Here is a 20,812-nt window from a genome sequence, read left to right as displayed (position 1 = left end):
GAGAAAAACCAAGGTTTATTGTCTTATGTGAACAAGTGGGGAAGCTGGGCCAGATAAGTGTGTTCAAAGATAAATTCTTGAAAGCTGAAGAAGTAGAGCTGACTGGGGAATGTTAGGATGAAATGTGTTTTTTCAAGAAAAAGACTGTTCCAGAGAGGAGCTCATTTCAAACTCTGTAATTATTAGCTCAGAGTTTCATGGTTAAATGATATTTATCAGTCACTTCCTGCTACCTGACCTAAAGTGATGAAATAGTTTGGGTTTTAAAACTACAAAAAAGAGAGCAGGTTACTGCAAACAACTTTCCAATGCCAGGAAATAGGCTTTGGAATAGCGATGAGGAACTAAGATACCAATTCACTTGCCAAAGTAAATCACCTCCCTGCCCCAAATTAGTCAATAATACAAATGTGCAGGACTCTTCTTCCATCCAAGCATTTTATGGACTGGAAACCATTGGATAATTTGAAAAAAAGGCAGTGAAAGAGAGTATGGGGAGAGGGTGTGCGTAATGTCCTCTGGAGGGCACAGAACCACCGCTGGGAAGGACAGTCAGCACTTACTGCAAAGATTTGTCTCTTATTCCTGTTTGTTTTTTATTGCAACCCACAGACTGGATCCCTGAAGGAGTGGACAAGTCAGGGTGGCCCATCTTTAACTGGCAACATACAGTCAGTGGTACCTGAATGTAGATGAGATGAAACAAAAGGGGATATTTACCTGCCCAACTTCAAGTGGTTAACATAACCTCAAAGAGATTTGAGTGCAAATTTGTTCCTGTCTATTTTCCTGGATCAAATTTTACTCTGTTACACCTCTGCAGCCTCGATCTGTTAGCCGAGAGATGAGCTTGGTTCACTGTGCAAGTTTCATAGTGTAACCTTTATTGCAAATGAGGAATATTTGGTGATCACATTACTTTAAGGCCAAATCCAGCAACCAGAGCCCCTCCTGGTATTCTCACTCTCTTGAGTGAGAACTTCAGAAGCAGGCATATTATTAACAACATTCTTATTAATAATTTATTTGTTCTGGGTAGTGCAAGAAGGTTTCAGTCACTCATTATGTTAGCTGTTTGTAACAGTAAGACAGTCCCTGCCCAAGTAGTCTTACAATATAAATAGTCTGTTTTATATCATGTAGATAACATTTAACTATAAAAATATGAAAATAGAGGAAGTGCTTCTGATCTTCTTTTGTGATCAGAACTTCTACTGAAGTTCTTTTGTGCCCTTCTGGGAAAAAGGAACTAAAAAATTCAAAAAGGCATGGGGAAGAAGCTGTTTTGGATGAACACTCCTTACATGGTGAGTTTTCCCACTTCTGCCAAGCTACCTGGCAGCTCCTGAAACAGGATGGACATTGACAGGAAATTTATGCAAGGACCCGGGGTGAAAACACACCACTGTTGTTTCGCGGTCAGCGGGCCAGGGGGCCCGTTCAGAAGGAAAGATCCTTTGTTAGAGCCACCCTCTTATTTCTTAGCCCAGGCTATGAGAAGCATAAAAGAAGTCTTGAAGCTCTTTTTCCTCTTGCCCAGCTTCCATACCTACGCTGGGCATAAAGAAAGTGTGAATTCAACTCCGTGAATGAAAAACCGAGTATACTGTGTGAGACTAAAGAGTGCATTATAGCCTCACAGCTGTGAGGGGACTACCTGTTACCTGGCAGATGTGAGATCATGTGAAGTTGTAAGAAAATCCCAGTATCTAATAAGTAAATGTAACATGCGGGCATGATGGTTTATAAGACAAAATTTAATTTCCTGGTATAAACAAGGGCTGCAGGAGATCATAGTTCAGGGTCAATAATGACTTCACAAGCCACTGTAACAGTCAATGAATTTGGGCCAGGAAAGAGGGAGTATCACATTTGTTCCCTGTAACACTGGTGCAAGGCTGTTGATCCTCATGCATTGATGTAATGTGCTGCATGTACTCCACACAGTCTTGTGTTAGTATAACCTCCTGTGAGCGGTTATGTTTGCGCTTGTCCCTGCGTAAGTCTCTTGTGACCGTAAACATGTTTTCAGCTGACGTGTAAGACCAGAACATTTGTGTATTTATTTATGTTGGTAGAAAAGAGCACCAACCTTTTTTTAAACTTGATTTAACGAGTTTCCATTGAATATTTGTCACTTTTTGTTATGCCCTTATACATACAATGTTAGTTTTTAAAAGATAGGGAGATCAGAATAGATGCTCAGAATACATGTTGTCCTGAAAGCCAACTTCAAGCTTTTTGGAACTCAGGAGAAGCAGATTAGAAACAAAGCATCATGCTGAACCAGACCACTGATCTGTGTAGTCAGATACTGCCTCTGCAGGGCACGAGCTTTCTCTGAATATACGTTTGTGAGTAGACCTTCTGTCCATCCCCCATTTTGCTTTTTGCCTTTTGGAATCAAAATAACAGACTCACTTCCTTATTCAAAAAGTCAGTTAAGACCTAGGACAAAAAAAACCATCCAAAACTTAGGGGAACCTGGTCTTTGGCACTCAGCTTTGTCATGAGGAGTCTTCTGGGAGGCAGAATTGGGAAGAGGCTGTGTGGACAACTGATGTAAACATCACATTTTTTACTTGGTTTATGAGAATGACTAAGCTATGTAGTCAAGAAAATATTTTTGGTTTTGAAATAATAAGGAAGCATGCAAAATTACTGGTCTTTGTTCTATTAAGAAACACAAATCCCACTGTACTTATTTCCTGCTTGTGTATCTCAGCATCAGGTTTTCTCCTGAGCCAGTCAACCATGGAAAACATCTGCCATTCTTTCTCTTCAGCACCTGGAGATCCTCTCAGCACACCTCTTGTGGTCCTCCTCTAAATTATGATTAATTTTTTAAAAATAGAGATTGAGAAGGGAAGGGCCTTCAGTTTCTCCTTTTGCTCACTTCCTCAGTGAATTAGGTCCTTTTTCTAAAGCTGCATAATAGTATGTCAACTTTTAAATGTCATACTGGAGATACGGAAAGGGTTATAATTTGGCTGTCTCACACGATGGGGACATGCCATTGGAAGCCAAGCTTTCCAGTTCACCAGCAATGATTATACTCCTTGGCACTCTTGAAGAAAGTTCTTGAGGTGAATCCTGGGGCTCTGCTCGGGGGTGACTTCCCAGAACAGTTCAACATCTGCAACAGGATGCTAACACAACTTTCTATCAACTGGTACTCCCTGCTTCTTCAGTAACTGGATTTCTGGGTGTCTGCCTTTCATTCTCTAGCCTGCAGCATTTTCATGCCCATCTTCCCTGCAGTCTCTGTTTCTTGCCTTCACAGAGGAACGGAGTCATGGAACTTTATCAGTCTCAATTTTCCTCTTAGTTCTCACTTCAGAGAGATTTTCACTTCTCTTCTGAATGCCAGTCAGCTTCTCATCTCTGTTGCATCTGTGGCACAGCATCCTCTCCTCCTCTTGTGGTTTGGCCTCCAAAGTGCTGCCCTGTGAGGAACGATCCCTTTTGCTGTGTACTAGTGGTAGGGGCTTTCTCTGTGCTGTTTCCATTGGTGATGATAACTGCTACCACAATAAGAGCTAAAATCCAGTAAAGGCACCTTCAGGTAAAGCGTCTGGCTCTTAGGCAGTGTGTGTGTGTGTGTGTGTGTGTAGTCAGCTGCTTCAGACGGAATCCAAAATACCTGTAATGAAAATTTTATTGAAATGGACAGTAGAAAATACTAGGTATTTCTCTGCAATTTTGGCACTGCAGCCAGAGCTAGCATCTTTGTCTTCTTGGCGTGTAAAGCCCAAAACCTCTTCTTCAGGACAAAAACCTGCATTCTTCCAAAGAACTCAACTTTCATTCTATTCTATCATAATTTAATGGTCAGGGAGTGGGAAGTTCATGCCCTAAGTGTCCTAAGTGCCAGGCAGTAGCATAGGCTGGCACAAGCCTTTCAGCTCCTCCTGCAAGGGCTGCAACCCTGTGCAGCAGAGAGTGCAAGAGTCCTGGGGAGGCTGAGCACAGCAGGAGCATGAGAGCATTATCTGTTCGTGGGGACATTCACCTGACAGGAGGGAAATGGGCGCTCCAGTCCCTCCTCAAGTTTCTTCTCTGTTTTATGTATCAGTAAGTTGTAGTGCTGAATGTAAAATATACTCCCCTGAGGCCCTAGCTGGCTGTTGGGGGAACTTTCCTGAGAAGTGTGTGTATCTATACCCTTCCTCTCGGGCAGAGGACTGAATCTAGCTGGCTTGCTTCTTAGCAAGTGCATTAACCATTTAAAATGTTCACAATACAAATTTTTCTTCTGGACTCTTTTTTTTTTCTTTTGTTTCCCCCAAGGAAACTACCCACAGATAAATTTCTGGTGTGCAGAAGGCCGAATGAGGGTTATGCAGAGAATTTTAAAGTCTGGGGCTTTATGGTAGGCACAGGGCCAGCTGATGCAGTCTAGAATAGGGGACACCTGAAGAGGTCACAGTTTGGGATTTTGATACCCACACAACAATTGGACACATTTCTAGGAAGTCCAAAGTATAATTCTAAATTATGTCCTCTGTCCATTCATGATTTAAGCCAGTCTAGGGAAAAAAAAAGTTGTTATTATTGTGAGTTGATTATTATGATCATTTGCAGAGTAATAGGAAGTACTGAAGTAACAGATAAGCCTATTGCATCTATCAGTATGTCAGAAGCCTTTGTCAAATTAAGTCTTGCTGGTGACAGCAATGATCCAAAGTTGTTTTAACGTGAATTATCCTGCTTTAACAAACTGAGTCAGTGGTTTTAGTCTTCTTCAGTAATCAGCACTCCTGTTGCAAAAGAAGATTGTCTGAGGGCAAGGAGTGGGTTAAAGAAGGACGGTTTACTCTTGCCTCTGCTTAAGTACCTGGAGAAAGGTACCTATAACTGAAGGCATTATATTACAATGCATATTAATGTAGAAGAAGTTACAATCATTAACCTCTGCTCAAAAATTAAGGGCTCAGATTAAAAAAGCTGTCAGTTTTAGCCTTTCCAGCAGTCCTATATTCACAAATAAAAGGTAAAACTTCAAAAAGGATTAAAACAAGGATTTGCTTTGTTTCTCACAACAGAAGAATGACTACCTTCTCATTTGCAATACTTTCTGCCTGCAGGTTTGCACCTTCATTTCAGCTTTGAATGCATTCCAAGTCAATATGTCAATAAAACACTTTCCTTTAGCTGTACTTGAAACTAATGCCACTATCAACTATGTCAGTGCAATTCTTGGAAAAGAGTTTCTGGCTTACTTGTTCTTCCTTTGTAAGCTGGATGGCTGCCTGCACGTTCGTGTGGAAACATAGCACAATATTTGCTGTTGTTCCCTGGCTTTATTTTTGTTTTTAATTTGTCAAGCTTATAAAACAGAGTTGTTTCCTCAGTTTACATTTTGTCCTGTTCTAATTAGTTTACCATTTTAAATTGTTGGAACATTATATAGCCCCCATAAAGTGGAAAGCCTGTTCCGGGTCTGAAATAATCATAATTTCCTTGCTGCACTTTCCCATTGAAGTAAATAGACATTTACTTTATTTTGGACCTATAAATGACACTATGAACTCTGAGGGAACATAAGATGTAAAACTTGAGCTCAAACTGAGTAATGTGACTGAAGAATTAAGTTTTATTCAGTATGCTGTAGCTTGTTGCCAGCAGCAGAAAAATGAATACCTGCAAATATCTGTATTTACTCTGCATTTCTGAGAACATAGCATGTGTGTGTGTCTGAGCAATCACCTGGGAACACTTTGGACTTGTCACTGCAGGAACCGGTCTTAAAAAACACAGAGTGCTTTTGTTCTTCCCCCATCCCCATCACTGCTACAGCTCCCCATACCCCATACTCTTACTGTGGTGAGACTCTTCTTGTAATCTGTATCAGGCCTTTAAAACTGTATCTGGAGATCCCACGTGAAGAATTTGTCAGAACAAACTAGTTAATTATCTGCAAGGACACAAAGCACCCCATTTTGCAGTGTCAGGCAGACACTGGAATACAAAATCTAATACTGACTGAAGCTGTTTCTTTAACATGTTATTCCAGTAATACCTGTCTCACTGTATTTCTTTTAATCTAGCTTGTTCATGCTACTTTGAAGGACATTAATGCTGCTAATAGTCTTGTCCTTATCTAAGTTCTTGTTAATAAAGGTGTTGTTAGCTGTCTTAGCTTTTGCCGCGGTGGTTTAGCTTTTATAACACAGATTTTTCACTGTTATTAAATGGTGACAATGAATCAGCGTGTTGATTTCAACATAAATTACTTCCCTGAAATCATACTTTAAACAGCACACATCATTATCTACTACTTTTTCTTCTCTTAACAGTAGACTTTCATTCGAAAGTGTAGTACTCTGCGTTTGCGCCATTCTCTTATCCTGGTAGATAACAGTGTCAAGCAGAAACCAAGAGCTATGAAGTAAAACTGTGATAGCCAGAACGTTTGATTGCACTATATTAATTTATTATTAGATGGAATTGCAAAACTGGTGTTGGGACAGTGTAAGTGTAGATTAAAGTCCCTGAGGTTAGCAATTTCTTCTACCTTGTGTTCTGGAAATTTAGGAATGGTAAGAATAGCTCTAATGAGCCAGAGCAAAGGTGAGCTTGGTTGAACACTCTAGGGACTTCCCAGCCTGTTTTTTCTAGTTCAGCCCTGAAAAAGGTCAAAGCAGACAGCCTGCACTGCAGTGGCAGTGATGGAGTGCAGCAAAATATGGCAACTGCTTGCTACACATACAGCCATAATATTCAATTCAGACAGAGACTACACAGTAATCTTTTTGGGTTTTAGAAGAATTGAAGCAGTGATGTATGTCAAGTGTAGCAGGAAATTTGAGGGGTTATCTTCCCCGGAGACAGTTTTCCCCATCACCTGCATGAGTCAGAAAAAGACCTTTCCAATGCCACTCACAGAAGTGTTACAGAAATCATCAGTCTCCAAATAGGCATCTTTTTTTTTTCCCCACACTGAAAGCTACATGTTTGTTCAGGTTGAATGTGCTCTGATATCACAGGAAATTATTGAAATGGGCTGCAGAAAAGAAGTCAGGAAAAAAATGGAGGGAAATACACCAGCTGCAGTTTCTCTCCAGCTGTCTTTCACTAAAAACACTGCAAGAGTCTCTTTCATTAACAACATGGCTGCTGCATTACCAGTGGGCAAAAAGGGAGTAAGGGAGTAAGATGTGCTAACTAACACGGCCCTTGCTCAGTGTCTTTACAGGCTGAAAACACATAGGTCAAATGCAAAGCTAGTGCAAGGCTAGGGTCTTCTTGAGTTTGTGCCTGTTCATACTACAGCATGTTTGGCCCATGACATTGCACGTTTAGCTTTCACGGAGATGATACATAGGAGATGAGGGTTTTTTTTTCTTCTGTCTTAATCCTGCAAATACTTGTTTCTGAAGTATTTCTACCCTTGGCATTTCTACTGTTGAAGAGCCTCATCAGTGAGGAGGGCTGGGAGGATCCGGCTGTAAGGCAGTACGATCTTGGGGCACTGTGTGAAAAATAGCCTAGTTTCCCATCTGGCAAAACACTTAACCACACATCTACAGGTGAGAAGAGGAATCCTGCTGAAGTCCATAGTGCCACACAGGACGGAATCGACGTCGAGCTGCTGCTCAGGGTGGGGCTTTGAGTCACGTTCATCCCCAGCAGCCAGGAGGTAGGGTCAGGCGTTAGTTCCTGCAGCTCACCATCTGCTCTGTGGCTGTGCTCCCGCAGCTCCTAGGAGGAATGGATGTGAACTTGGTCACTGTTTTGGCTATTCTAGCAGTCGCGGTTAGTCAGACATCTGAGAGTAAGTAAAATTGTACTTTATCTATTTCTATACTTTAATCTCCTAAAAGTAAAAGAAAAAAAGACCCAAAGGGTGTCTACCTGGAATTGTGTCTGCTTGAGCCTTTGCAGCTCTGTACGGGACCACAGACGACAGCTTAAAGGTCTGTGCTGTAGCATGGGAAGATTTAAAAAGTGAAACCTAGCTGTCTTAAACTGCATAGAACAATTGGCATTTGTTTCAGTGGAGTCAGGGCTTCATGTGAGCATTTCCTCGATGTTTGCACAACAAATGTGGGGACTTTATCTGTCAAATGGCTTAAGCAAGGAAAAGCTGAGTGGGTTATTTGTCATAGCAAACATTATCAAGAACATCGTAGCTGAGAGATTTTAACTGCTGAAGGTGTCAGACCTTTAAAGCAGTGATTTCCTGAGGGCACATCAAATAAAATTTCACTGTTTGTTTAAAGGGATCTCTCTCATTCAGCTGTGATTTCCTCCTTTCCAAGCTTCTTGAGAGGGGTTATGTTTAGAAAATCACTTGGTCTTTTTTCTTCAAAGTTAAATTGCCCTGGATGGCAAACATTTCAAAAATTTTGTTATGACAAAATTCTTCACTTAACTGATTTCTCTTTGCAGAAAAGCGGTTTTGCATGCAGCTTTGCTCCGCATTCGGTGCAGCATGTCTTTAGGATTTGGGAGATCTAATAACACTTGTTTTTGTCTTCCTGCATTTTCATCAAAATTTTAAAAAATTCAAAACATATTAGCCAGTGCTGTGCTTGAATTCTTAGTTTTTCCTTGTAATTTTCTACTGTAAAATAAGCTGTGTTCACAGAGAAGATAACTCAAATTCTGGAGGACTTCAGCCTTTGAGATGCTCCTTTCTCAAGCTCCACTGGCTTCAGTAGGAGTAGGAATTGTGGAGTTCCTTGAGGATTTAGACAACACATGGACAAAATTTGCCTTAAAATTTCATCCTGTTAAAATGGCCACTGCACCTGCTGGCATTGGAAGGCTCTGCAAGTGCTCTTCTATTAGATTTATGATCTGGCCAGTCAGCAAGGTCTTGCACAATAGGACTGGCACGTACATGCAGAGGTCAAAGTAAAGGTTCTCTTAGAACACGTTCTTTTATACTGAACCATCTGGCACAGGGGAAATACCTTTACCACCTAACTTTCCTCATGCAAACGTGCCCCATACTTAGCAACAATATTCAAACAGCAGAACCCACAATAAAAATGGGCAGAACTGAATGCGACTATCTGGGTACAGACACACCCTACTTTGATCTGAACTAGATTTAGGGTTAACCCTAACTAGGGTTAGGCTTCTTAGGCTGGCCATTATGCATCCATTTATTTCAGGGTCACAGTACAGATATACAAGTAAGATTTGGGCTGGTACATGCAAACTTGCGGAAGTTTCCTTGGCTTGTGGATGTGAATTGGTAGCTGTTGACAGAGGCCAGGAAATCCATCTGGTGGCCAAAATTACACTCAGCCGCAGGCAAGAACTCGGCCCTGCCAGGCAGTGCCAGAAAATGAGATCAAGATTATTTTGTAGTGTGACGGGGATGTTGGGATTTTTTTTCCCCCCATAATATAATTCAAAAGAAGTTTTTGCAATTTTACTTTAAAAAAACCCTGGTAGTCTTCCATCCTCCCATCTCAGTCCCAGGGATTTACAGAGTGCCAGATGCTGTCACACCTGCAGTGAAGTGGGCAGCACTGCATGACGGAGTATGCAGCAGGTTGGACAAGGGAACTTATTTCAAAGGTGGTTGGTTTGAATTTCAATTTGAGAAGATAGAAGTTCTCTTTCAGAAGCTCCTACATCTATTTCATTTTGAAGATATGAAGAGAGAAATTTGGTAATTCCTATACAGTAAAAGCATCCAAAACAAGTGTTAAATGCTACAGGGTAAGAATAACAACTAAATAAGACTGTCTGGGTCTTCCAGAAGGAGTTAGCTGGCATTATCCTAGTCAAGTTATTCCAGTAATGCTGGTCTGGTCAGAGTGAGGGTGATCTGTGCAGTGTGAGAGATGGGTTCCCTCTTACCAGACTGTGTTGCTTTATAGAAAAAACCAGATGCATGTTCACATGACAGCTTCTTTTTGCATCTTAATGTGCAAAACATTATCTGGTTTGTTTTTGCTAGGAATAGCAGAAATTTCACCTTCTGATAAGGCACTGGATACTAGTGTTTGTTTGATCACATCAATATTACATGCAGTTTTGCCAGTTTTCAGCCTGCATTTCCTTGATAATTTGTAGTCCAGAACATCAAGGATGTTTTATGGGGACAGACAGCTTGCAAACTGATAGTGATTTGATGGACAAAGACCCATTTGAAAATCACGACCTATATGACATACCCATCCGTCCATCTCCAGTCAGCCTTCCAGCCTTGAAAATGTCTGTATTAACAGCAGTCCTCATAGCAGAACAGAAAAAGCATCACTGCATATCTTCATTTGTGTTTATTCTTGGCCATAAAATTATATAGTGTGATTTAGATTTTATATATATAATTTTTATATATATATAATTTATATATTATGATTTATTACTTTATTTACAGTTATTTCCACCACTTCAGCAGTTATAGCTTAGAATCCCTTCTATCTTTTGTTTGTCTCTTTCTCAGAATTATGATTTAACTGTGTGTATTACCATGCAGTCAAAATAGTAGGACGCATTAGGGCATTTTTCAGCATTTGAGTTCCCCTCTCATCTCCAGCTACTAAGCAACTCCTTGTTTTTACAGAGTACAGCTATGCTATATTTGCCAAGGATTCTAGCATCCTGCTCTGTTCACCTGCCAACCAGGATCAGAGCCTTATGCATAATGAAATAGTTATTGACTTGCTCTAGGTTAAGCTGAAAAGACCGGCTTTGAGGTACTGAACTCTTAGAATAGCCTTGTTTGTTTTAGATGAGAGGAACATTTTCTGGCAGCTTCATGAGCAAATGAGTACTAAATGAGCTGCGTTACAGTAGTTAATATAAAATGTAGGTGATGTGATAGTAAGTTTCCTTCCAAGGACAGAGCCGGGATTCTATGTTCATAAGCCAACAATACTGGATTCAGAGCTGAAACTTGTCTATGGAAATGGCTGTATTGAGACCGGAGCATTTCAGTACATATCATGTTCTGACTAAGCAAGACATTAATCCAATTAATCAAAGCAAAGGTTTTTTTTCCAGATGTACAAAGCCTACTTTGTAACCACAAAAGAATTCCATTAGGAAACACTAATGCCTGCTGCTGATAGCCCCAGGTGTGCCAAAGTTGTGCAATCGGTGCAGAGCTGCGTCAGTTCATGGTGAAGTTGGGGCACATTAGCAGCAGGTCTCACATTTCAGCATAGATACAGAAAGTGCCTCACGTTTACGGATCATAGAATCATAGAATCATAGAATCATTGAGGTTGGAAAAGACCTCTAAGATCATCGAGTCCAACCGTCGACCCAACACCACCACCCACTAAACCATGTCCCTAAGTGCCTCATCTACTCATCTTTTAAATACCTCCAGGGATGGGGACTCAACCACTTCCCTGGGCAGCCTGTGCCAATGTTTCACCACTCTTTCAGTAAAGAAATTTTTCCTTACATCCAATCTAAACCTCCCCTGGCGCAACTTGAGGCCATTTCCTCTCGTCCTAATCATGCCATCTCACCATGCAAGAGAAACTGTCCCTTAGACCACACAGTATGTTGGGGGAACCCATTCCACTTAATAACCATATGCATCTTTGCTGGCCTCCCTTAGTTTGTGTAAGTGCAAGAACTATCTTTCTGGTTTTTGGTTACATAGAAGAACATCTACAGCATGGCCTCTCACTCAGCAGTCCATGGGTCACATCCAATTCACGAAGGTCAACTAAGTGCTCTGCCAGCAGTACTGACAGGATCCTCTGCTGCCAGCAGGATTCAGGAGGGACCACCAAAGGCCTGGTCAAAACACTAACTGCTGGAGTGAAACCTGTCAGGAAAAGAGCTGCACAAGGCCTGCCTAAGGCAGCTGGGTTGGGTCTGGAGCAGAGAGAAATGGAGACAGGGGCCAAAAATGCCTTTCCCACTGTTCTCACCTAGAGCCCAGCTTTTCCTATCATGTTTAGTCAAAAGAGGCCAAACTGAAACCAAGCATAGTTAAGAGCAAGCACAGCAGTGGGGAACACAATGGCTCCATCATTCACCATCTATTTCCATGTGGCTTCATCTCCTCTTTTTTTCTCCACCTGGCCCCCCTTCATGAGGCAAAGACCTGCCCTGTTAAATTTTCTACAGAAAAGCCTGGCTGAACCAATGACTGCTGTGTTTCTCCTTGCCAGTGGTCTGCCCTACCCATATTGAGACATTAACCCAGTCCTACCTGCCTAAAAACTGCAGCCAGAGAGCAGCAGAACAGCCAGCGGCTGCTCCCACTGTATGCCATAGGAGGGCTCTTCATCAGGCACTACAGTTTCCCTAAATGGGTAGGCAAATCTAAGAATATCAGCTCGAAACTGAAGAAGGATGGAACTGTTCTTTGTTGCCCCAGAAACTGTGCAGGCAGCAATAATTGCTTTTAATATTCTTGCCTGAACCTAGATGACATGGCGTTCCTCAGCTGTTTGACATGTGGCTCTCAAGTTTGAGAATGGTGATGAAAAAAGCAAAGCAGAAAGGATGAGAAAAGTTTCTATGGACTGAAATCGGCCAGGCAGCAGATAGGAAATGGAAAAAGAAACTTTTTCTTTTATATCTGTAAAGACAGATATAATGAACACTACTCACAGAGGTCTTGTTCCATCAGAGCCATTGTTTTCACTGTGCTTCATTCTCTAGCACTCCATTGCAATCACATCAATTCAAACTCATCGAGTCTCACAGACTTTGAGGATCTTTTCCATTTAGGAGCAACATTTTACTAAAAGAGCTTCTAACAGGTCTAGCTGAATGCAGGTGAAAACAGTAATCTCTAGTTGCCAACTGCTTTTGATCCTTTCAGCCCTAAGAAAGTGACTGACTATTGTGCCACCAAGATTTGACAGGCTTCCAAGGAAACAAACCACCGTGGGAAGTTTAAATTAAGTTCTTGTGCTACATTCCTTGAACAACAAGCACTGTTTCAAAATAATTCAGAATTTCAGGGATTTTCTTTTTCTTTTTTCTATTTTTCTTAAGAAAAAAACCAAGTGTTTTTTTTTTCAAGTGTGCTAAACGACTTATTCTAACTAGAAGGGCAAAGCTTTCTTTTCTCTCCACTTCTTTTGAAATTGATAAAGTCATATAGCATGTTAAATAAATCCAGTATAATGAAAAGATTGGCACTCTTGTATTTCACAAGCCACATGCATCTGAAAAGGAGGTCCTTTTTAGGCATCCTTGAGAGAGAAGGTGGGGTGAGTGAAGGTATTTTTCCAGTTAATATCTTGCTTGCCCTCTGCAAGGGTGCGTAACTTGCTCCAGTGGACTTTTCTGCAAGATTGAAGTATTCAGATGCCACCCAAAAATATGAAACAAAACCTTTACCAAGCAATAGGTCCTTCTCTGGTAAGAGTTCCCAGGGAAGAAATACCAAAACAGATAATACCACCTGCTGAAGTAACAGAGCAATCCCTGAGTGGACCTGCCTCAATATCCATTGCTAAGCTTGTCTGTCCTTCCAGCGGCTCCTTTAGCTTCCTGGTTAAAGAGGCTCAGTGTCAGACAACAGGTCTAAATAATTTTTGGGTAAGCAGCTGTGGATTTCTGATTGTGCCATTGAGCCATAGAGACAAATGAAATGGGCAGCACTGAAAAAACCTCTTTGATAAATGGCACACAAAAGGCCATGCCAACATCCTTGCAGAAAACCACAGTTCTTTCCTTTTAACCACTCTGTAGACCAATGATTACTAATAAGCCTGATCTAATTGCTGAAACCACAAAAAATTTATGGTATTGGGTTGGGTTGAAATCATTAGTTTTGCTTATTACCTCCTGGTTCCTTCCCACTGTGGGACTAGAGCGCAGTTACAGTAATAATGGACTGGGCAATGGAGCTACAGGACAGCTCAGTGCTCCAGGAGAGCAGCATCCCCTCTCCTGGGGCTCTGGGGAAATACAGAAATTCCTTGGCTCACTGCCCTGATCATTCTTCACACTCAGGAAAAAAAAAATCACTTTTAAAACTGACTCCCATGTAAAAAGGTACAAGTTATCACAAGTGCCTCTGTCAACACAAGGTTGCTGATGACATTTTCATGTTGTCTGATGAAAAGACCCTGATGCCATGTATTCATCTGTGATTCAAAGATAATTAATTTCTATTTTCCATATTGTAGCTGTACTTTCATGCACAGAACAACAACAAAAAATTATTTAAAAGTGACAGCTTCTTTTTCATCAAAAAAAGAGTGCAGATCAGAATTCATCAAAGCAAACACCCATACAAACCTATGAAAGCAAGACAGCCTCCCCAGGCACACCCCTCAAATAAAAAGTTACTAGCAGGCTCTCAATGTCTGTAAGAAATGCTTTTGCCTCTTTAGAAAGAACATAAGCACCACCTCATTCACATTTTATACAAAATTTCAATCTGCTTTCTGTTGGTGTATTCACCAGTTTCACATGCAATCTGTCTCACGTTCTCATGTTGAAAGGCACAGCTTTTTGTATAGCTGCATGAATTAGATGTCAGTGGCTTAATGCTCCAATTCGAAGATCGACTGAGCATCAGGTAATTGAATTCACTCTAAAACTGCTACTCTAGTTATATAAGTGGTATCTAAAGGTGCAATTATAAACAAATTTCTAAAAGATGCAATTCCTGTTGGCTGAGTTCCTTGCAAAAGGGCAGTCTGTCACGAGTGGCCAGTGAGATACTCATAAGCCCACCTGGATGTATCAAGAATTTGGCTTTATTTTCCTTATATGAGTTTGTGTATATTTTTCCTTATAAAGCTATAAAAGTACATCAATATTACTTTCTTAATTTTCAGTTATAAAGTGTACAAATGACTAACATAGTGTTATATAGTGCACTATATTGCACTATAAAGTGCAATACAGGCGGTTCAGATCTGAGGATCAAAGCAAGTGATGTTTCTGAGTACATAAAGTGGGATGAGGGCAAGAGATGGTAGCCAGGCACTGGAGAAACCAGGTGAGGAAGAGTTCAGGAGACAGCTGGCTCACCCTAAGACCTTCTGTAATATCCAGCCATTCCACGGGAGGCTGGCAGTGCTGGCCTTGCCAAGTATTTTAGTTTGCTAGATCTCAAAGAAGCACAGGACTAGACCTCTCCAAAAAGCACAGCTGGCAACCTCAGGTAGAGTTCAGGGTATAATTACCCTTCCTTGAGTTTTATCCCACATAATCCTTCTGCCAGGAGCTGACTAGCGACAATGAAAGTTCATACTTTAGTGTCACCAACGCTGTCTTGAGCCCTCAGAAAAAATTAAACTTCGTGGTGCTCAGTGAGCTGAATTCCCATTTGCAAACATCAATTAATTGGCTTCACAAGCAGTATGCTGTCAAAGACAGAAAAGCAAAGGACAACAGGGAAATAATACAGGTAACATTCACCACTTAATTAATCCTTCTGCACCATATGATTATTTATAGTCCCCCTCTCTGGGTTGCTGAGGAGGCAACTGCTAGGCCAGCTGCTTTCTTCCACCCTCCCTTCCAACTGTGAAATCCCAGGGCTTTGTCACCAACCCCCCTGGTACGAAAGTCCCCTGCAAGCTGCAGTGGATAGTGTGGCTGGTCTTCGGCAACTCCTGCTACATTGCTAGCTGCTCGAGCTCACTGCTACGGCTTTGCTGGCATCTGTTATTGCAGCGCTTAGTGAGCACTCTTGTAAGGAACAGAATACACAATCTTCTTGCTTACAGGAAAATTTTTAAACAGACTTCTCAGCTCCTGCTTACAGGAACTAAAATCAATTCTTCTGCTTCTTTTTTTCTTGCTTTATGACTCCTGTGCTCCAAGGCTAAATGATTACTTAAGGAACAGCATGATTTACAGGCTAGGAAAAAAAATAATAATCAAAACAAATAGGAAGAAGACTCTCTCCCCACTTCTCCCAGATTAGTTCATGGACTGGGACACAGGGGCCCTTGCTGTGCTCACTTTGAAGCATGGGTTTGATCCTGACAACTTCACATCCTAGATAAATCCCTGAGCCACATAGCTTTGCTTGTCCTTGAGCTGATGGAGGGACTCCGTTTTAGAAGATCTATTCCTGTGCTAGAGCAGAAGAAAATCAAACACCAAAATGTTAGTATTTGTCATCAAAAAAATCTTGAGTTATGATCTGCTTTTTAAGGTTCAGTGACTTTTTATTTTCAAGATAGTATTAGCAAGTGGGAAAAAATATGCGGGAGATCATTACCTAGTGGAGACACTTTCAGCCATGGGAGCCCTTAGGGCAAAAGAAAACACAAAACCCAGCAACAGCATTAATAATTTCAAAGACGAAAGATAATGGGCCTGATTCAACCTCACACAGCAGAGCTTTTAAATTATACTCCTGACACTTCCTGTGTCATTAATATTGGTGATCTTCTTCCACAAATAAAACACTTAAATCTTTTTTTTTTTATTTTCATTTTACTGTAACAAGCCTTTACATATGTGTGCACAAGGAGAGATGGAGGAAACTGTTCCTTAAACAACAAAACCACCTATCTGTCTTGTGGGAGAAGCTGAGAGGATGGTATCTCATCCCATAAGCTGTGAAAATAACTAACCCTTGACACCTCTCTGAAATGCCCTTCCACTAATGTGTGCAGCGTGGGGAGGGAGCAAACAGGAGCAGTCAGAAGTCTGTCTGCAGGTACAGGGCTAGGACCTCACTGGGATCACAGAGACATGGTGGGGTGGCTCATGTGGTTGGTGTGCTGCAATGGAGGGATATGGGCTTTTAGGAAGAACAGGCTGGAAGGCGAGGAGAGGGAGTTGCCCTTTATGCAAGAGAGCAGCAGGAATGCATGGAGTTCTGCCTGGGGATGGATGATGAGCCGACTGAGAGCCTATGGGTCAGGATTAGTGGGCAGACCAACATGGGAAACATTGTAGTGGGTGTCTGCTATAGACCTCCTGACCAGGAAAAAGTAGATGAGGTCTTCTTCAAACAGCTGGAAAAAGCCTCATGTTCACAGGCCCTGACCCTCATGGGCGACTTTAACCACCCTGATATCTGCTGGAGGGACAATATAGCAGTGCTCAAGCAATCTACAAGATTTCTCAAGTGCATTGATGACATCTTCAGGCACAAGTAATCAAGGAATCAGCAAGGGAAAGTGCTTAGCTGGGCCACATACTTGCAAACAAGGAAGAACTGATCAGGGACATGAAAGTCAGAAGCAGCATTGGCTGCAGTGTCCATAAGATGGTGGAGTTCAGGATCCTAGAAGGAAGCAAAGCAAAAAACAAGATCACAGCCCTGGATTTCAGGAAAGCAGATTTACAACCTCTTCAGAGACCTGCTTGGAAGAATCCCATGGAATATGACCCTGGAGAGAAGAGGGGTCAAGGAGAGCTGGCTGATATTCAGGGGTCACCTCCTCCAAGCTCTGGAAAGGTCTGTCCCGACAAACAGAAAACCAAGCAAAGTGGCAGGAGGCCTGCATGGATGAGCACAGAGCTCTTAACTGAACTCGAACATAAAAACAAAGTGTGGAATGAAGGGGTGGAAGCAGGGGCAGGTGACCCAGGTGGAATAGAGTTGCTGTCTGATCATGCAGGAATGGGGTTAGGAAAGCCAAGGCTGAGCTGGAGTTGAATCTGGCAAGGGATGTGACGTGCAACAAGAAAGGATTCCACAAGTACATAAATAGCAAAAGAAAGAGTAGCGAGTATGTGAACCCCCTGCTGAATGGGGCAGGGCAACTGGTGACAAATGACATGGATAAGACTGAGGTACTTAACGCCTTCTTTGCCTCACTCTTTATGATTCAAACTGGCCTTCAAGAATCCCAGGTCCCTGAGACCAGAGGGAAAGTCTGGAGTGAGGAAGACTTACTGTCAGTGGAGGAGGACCAAATTAGGGAGCACTTGAAAAAACTGGACCTACATAAGGTCACAGGGACAGATGGGATGCACCACCCACCAGTGCTGAGGAGGCTGGCTGATGTCATTGTGAGGCCACTGTCAATTATCTTTGCACAGTCATGGTGACTTGGAGAGGTTCCTGAAGACTGGAAGAGACCAAATATCACCCCTGTCTTCAAGAAGGGCAAGAAGAAAGATCCAGGGAACTATAGGCTGGTCAATCTCACCTCAATCCCTGGGAAGGTGATAGAGAAAATCCTTCTGGAAAGCATTTCCAAAAATCTGAAGGACAAGATGGTGATCAGGAGTAATTAGCATGGATTTCTGAAGGGGAAGTCATGCTTGACCAACCTGATAGCCTTCTACAATGAGGTGACTAGCTTGGTGGTCAAGAGGAGAGCAGTGGATGTTGTTTACCTTGACTTCAGAAAGCCTTTGATACTTGTCTCCTGCAACACCATCACAGACAAGCTGATAAAGTACAAGTTAGATGAGTGAATAGTGAGGTGGACTGAAAACTGGCCAAACAACTAGGTCCAGAGGGTTGTGATCAGTGGCATAAAGTCCAATTGGAAGCAAGTCATGAGTGGTGTACCCCAGGGGTCAACATGGGGGCCAATACTGTTCAACACCTTCATTAATGACCTGGACAATGGGACAGAATGTGCCCTCAGCAAGTTTGCAGATGATAAAAAACTGGGAGCAGTGGCTGATGCACCACATGATTTTGCTGCCTTACAGATAGACGTCAACAGGCTGTAGAAAAGGGCAGAGAGGAATCTCATAAAGTTCAACAAGGGGAAATGCAAAGTCCTGCATCTGGGGAGGAATAACACCAGGCAGCAGTACATGCTGGGGGCTGGTAGGGAAGGGAAGAAGAAACCTGTTTGGTTCCTCTACTTGGTTCACAGGACCTTCAGGGACTAATAATGAGGGAAAAGGAACAAATACGTGACTCGCTCGGTTACAGAGAATGGCTGCTTGCCTCATAAAATGGCGTTAGTTATGCTAACCACATTACCAGGGGTTGGGAGCAGGGGGTACCGGTCACAGAGTCGAGGGAGGTGATCCTTCCCCTCTACTCAGCACAAGTGAGGCCACATCTGGAGTGCTGGGTCCCGTTCTGGGGACCCAGAGAGACATGTCCCAGAGCGACATGGACTTACTAGAGACAGTCCAGTGAAGGGCCACAAAGATGATGAAGGGACTGGAGCATCTTGTATATGAGGAAAAGCTGAGAGAGCTGGGACTGTTTAGCCTGGAGAAGAGAAGGCTCAAGGGAGTTCTTATCAAGGTGTTGTAACCATTGTAACCATTGTTCCCATACTTGATAGGAATGAAAGAAGAGGAAGCCAGGATCTTCGCAGTAGTGCCCACTGACAGGACAAGAGGCAATGTGCACAAATTAAAACACATGAAATTCAATCTTAACCCAGGAAAACACTTTTTATTGCTGTGAGGGTAGTCAAACACTGGAGCAGGTTGCCCAGATATGTTGTGGAGTCTCCATCCTTGGATATATGCAAAAGGTGTCTGGACATGGTCCTGGGCAAGTGGCTCCAGGTGGCCCTTCTTGAGCAGGGGCATTGGACCAGACGACCTCCAGAGGTCCCTTCCAACCTCAACCATTCTGTGATTCTGTGAAGTCAAGCTATGACTTGTCCTCTTCATATCTATGTTGTTTCTAACATTGTTATTACTCTTTTTAGCTTTGTTTCCTGGGGCCTTTAACTGTTGCACAAAAGTTTCAGATGAAATTCCCAAAGGAATTCTCAGAAGAGTGGAGAGGTTTGAAATCCAGAAAGCGGATGGCCTGTGTCACCTAGAAGCTGTTATGTAAGAGAAGTTTTGGGTCCTTCACTGTGAAAGGGGTACTGTCAAGTTAAAACCTATTAGGCGCCATTTAAACAAGTAGAATCTTAGAATGCTAACACAAATTCAATGAAAAACAAGATTGTGTGTGATTTAAGAACTGTCCTTCCTTGTGCTATTTGAACTTCTGACTGCTAAAATTGAATTTGCTTTTCAGTAATAATATTGATCATTATTCAGCCTGCACTAACTTTAACACTTGCTTTATTTTCAGAACCAAAGAATGATTCATGCACCTTAAGACTTCTCTGTTTTTTTCCGACTATTGATCCTCTACAAACCTTGCCTAAACTCATTAAATCAGCTTTACTTTTGTACATAAGCTATTTCTAATTTATTTTTTTCTGGTACAATATGACACTGGTTGGATTAAATTGATAAATTTCAAAGAAATCCTGGACATTTTTTATTTCTAGACATTTGCATGATGATTGTGACAATAATAATAATAATAATAATAATAATAATAATAATAATAATAATAATAATAATAATAATAATAAAGTGGTCTACTTATTCATTGGCCATAGAAATGTACTGTTTTGCACTGTGGTTCTTTTCAGACCCACTGAAGTAGTAAAGCTTTTTTCAGATTTTGGAAGACAAGTGTAATCATGTAAACCTTAGATCCTAACTTTTACATATTTGAAACTAGACAAAAGTGAATAGACATAGTACAAAATATAACTTAAGATTAACCAATTATAACTTTGTGGTCTTCGTATGTGAGTGATAAGTATGAAGTTGGGGTTTTCTACATTTTTTCTTTGAAACTGACAACTAATTTTTGCTCTGGCAGTCTCTACATAGAAGGCAGAAAGTTCTGTGTGAGCCCACGGATTACAAAAGTTAAAAAATGGATGAAGAAGAATAAGCACAAGATCCCCAGAAAAAAAACTCATGGTAGAAAGCAGAGAAGAACCAAAATTATTAAAAAGAAAGAAAAGAAGCAGTAACATGATGAAGCAAGCCCCACGATGAAGATACCTGTGGCATACGGCACTGCGAACAAAGACACCAGACTTCATCAGAGATGGATGACAGTAGCATTAAAATGACTTTTCAAATATCTATGTGCTAGAGAAAGCAGTGGCAGAAAACATCACCTGTACTCAAGAACGATGCTGGTCAGATTACCAGCCAAATA

General features: G+C 41.7%; 1 protein-coding gene across 1 annotated transcript; it reads left to right on the top strand.

Moving 5' to 3' along the window:
• The first annotated feature begins 7,633 nt into the window (after nucleotides 1-7,633).
• CCL28 (C-C motif chemokine ligand 28) lies at nucleotides 7,634-20,812 on the top strand. The gene is given in 4 exon segments (XM_076362021.1): nucleotides 7,634-7,777; nucleotides 19,503-19,629; nucleotides 20,465-20,603; nucleotides 20,605-20,812. Coding segments are annotated over 4 exon segments (372 nt in total). The 5' UTR covers nucleotides 7,634-7,713; the 3' UTR covers nucleotides 20,647-20,812.

The sequence above is a fragment of the Aptenodytes patagonicus genome, chromosome Z, assembly GCF_965638725.1.
Source record: "Aptenodytes patagonicus chromosome Z, bAptPat1.pri.cur, whole genome shotgun sequence".
NCBI lineage: Eukaryota > Metazoa > Chordata > Aves > Sphenisciformes > Spheniscidae > Aptenodytes > Aptenodytes patagonicus.
The sequence above is the reverse complement of the archived record's forward strand: the minus strand, read 5'-3'. Positions and strand labels throughout refer to the sequence as shown.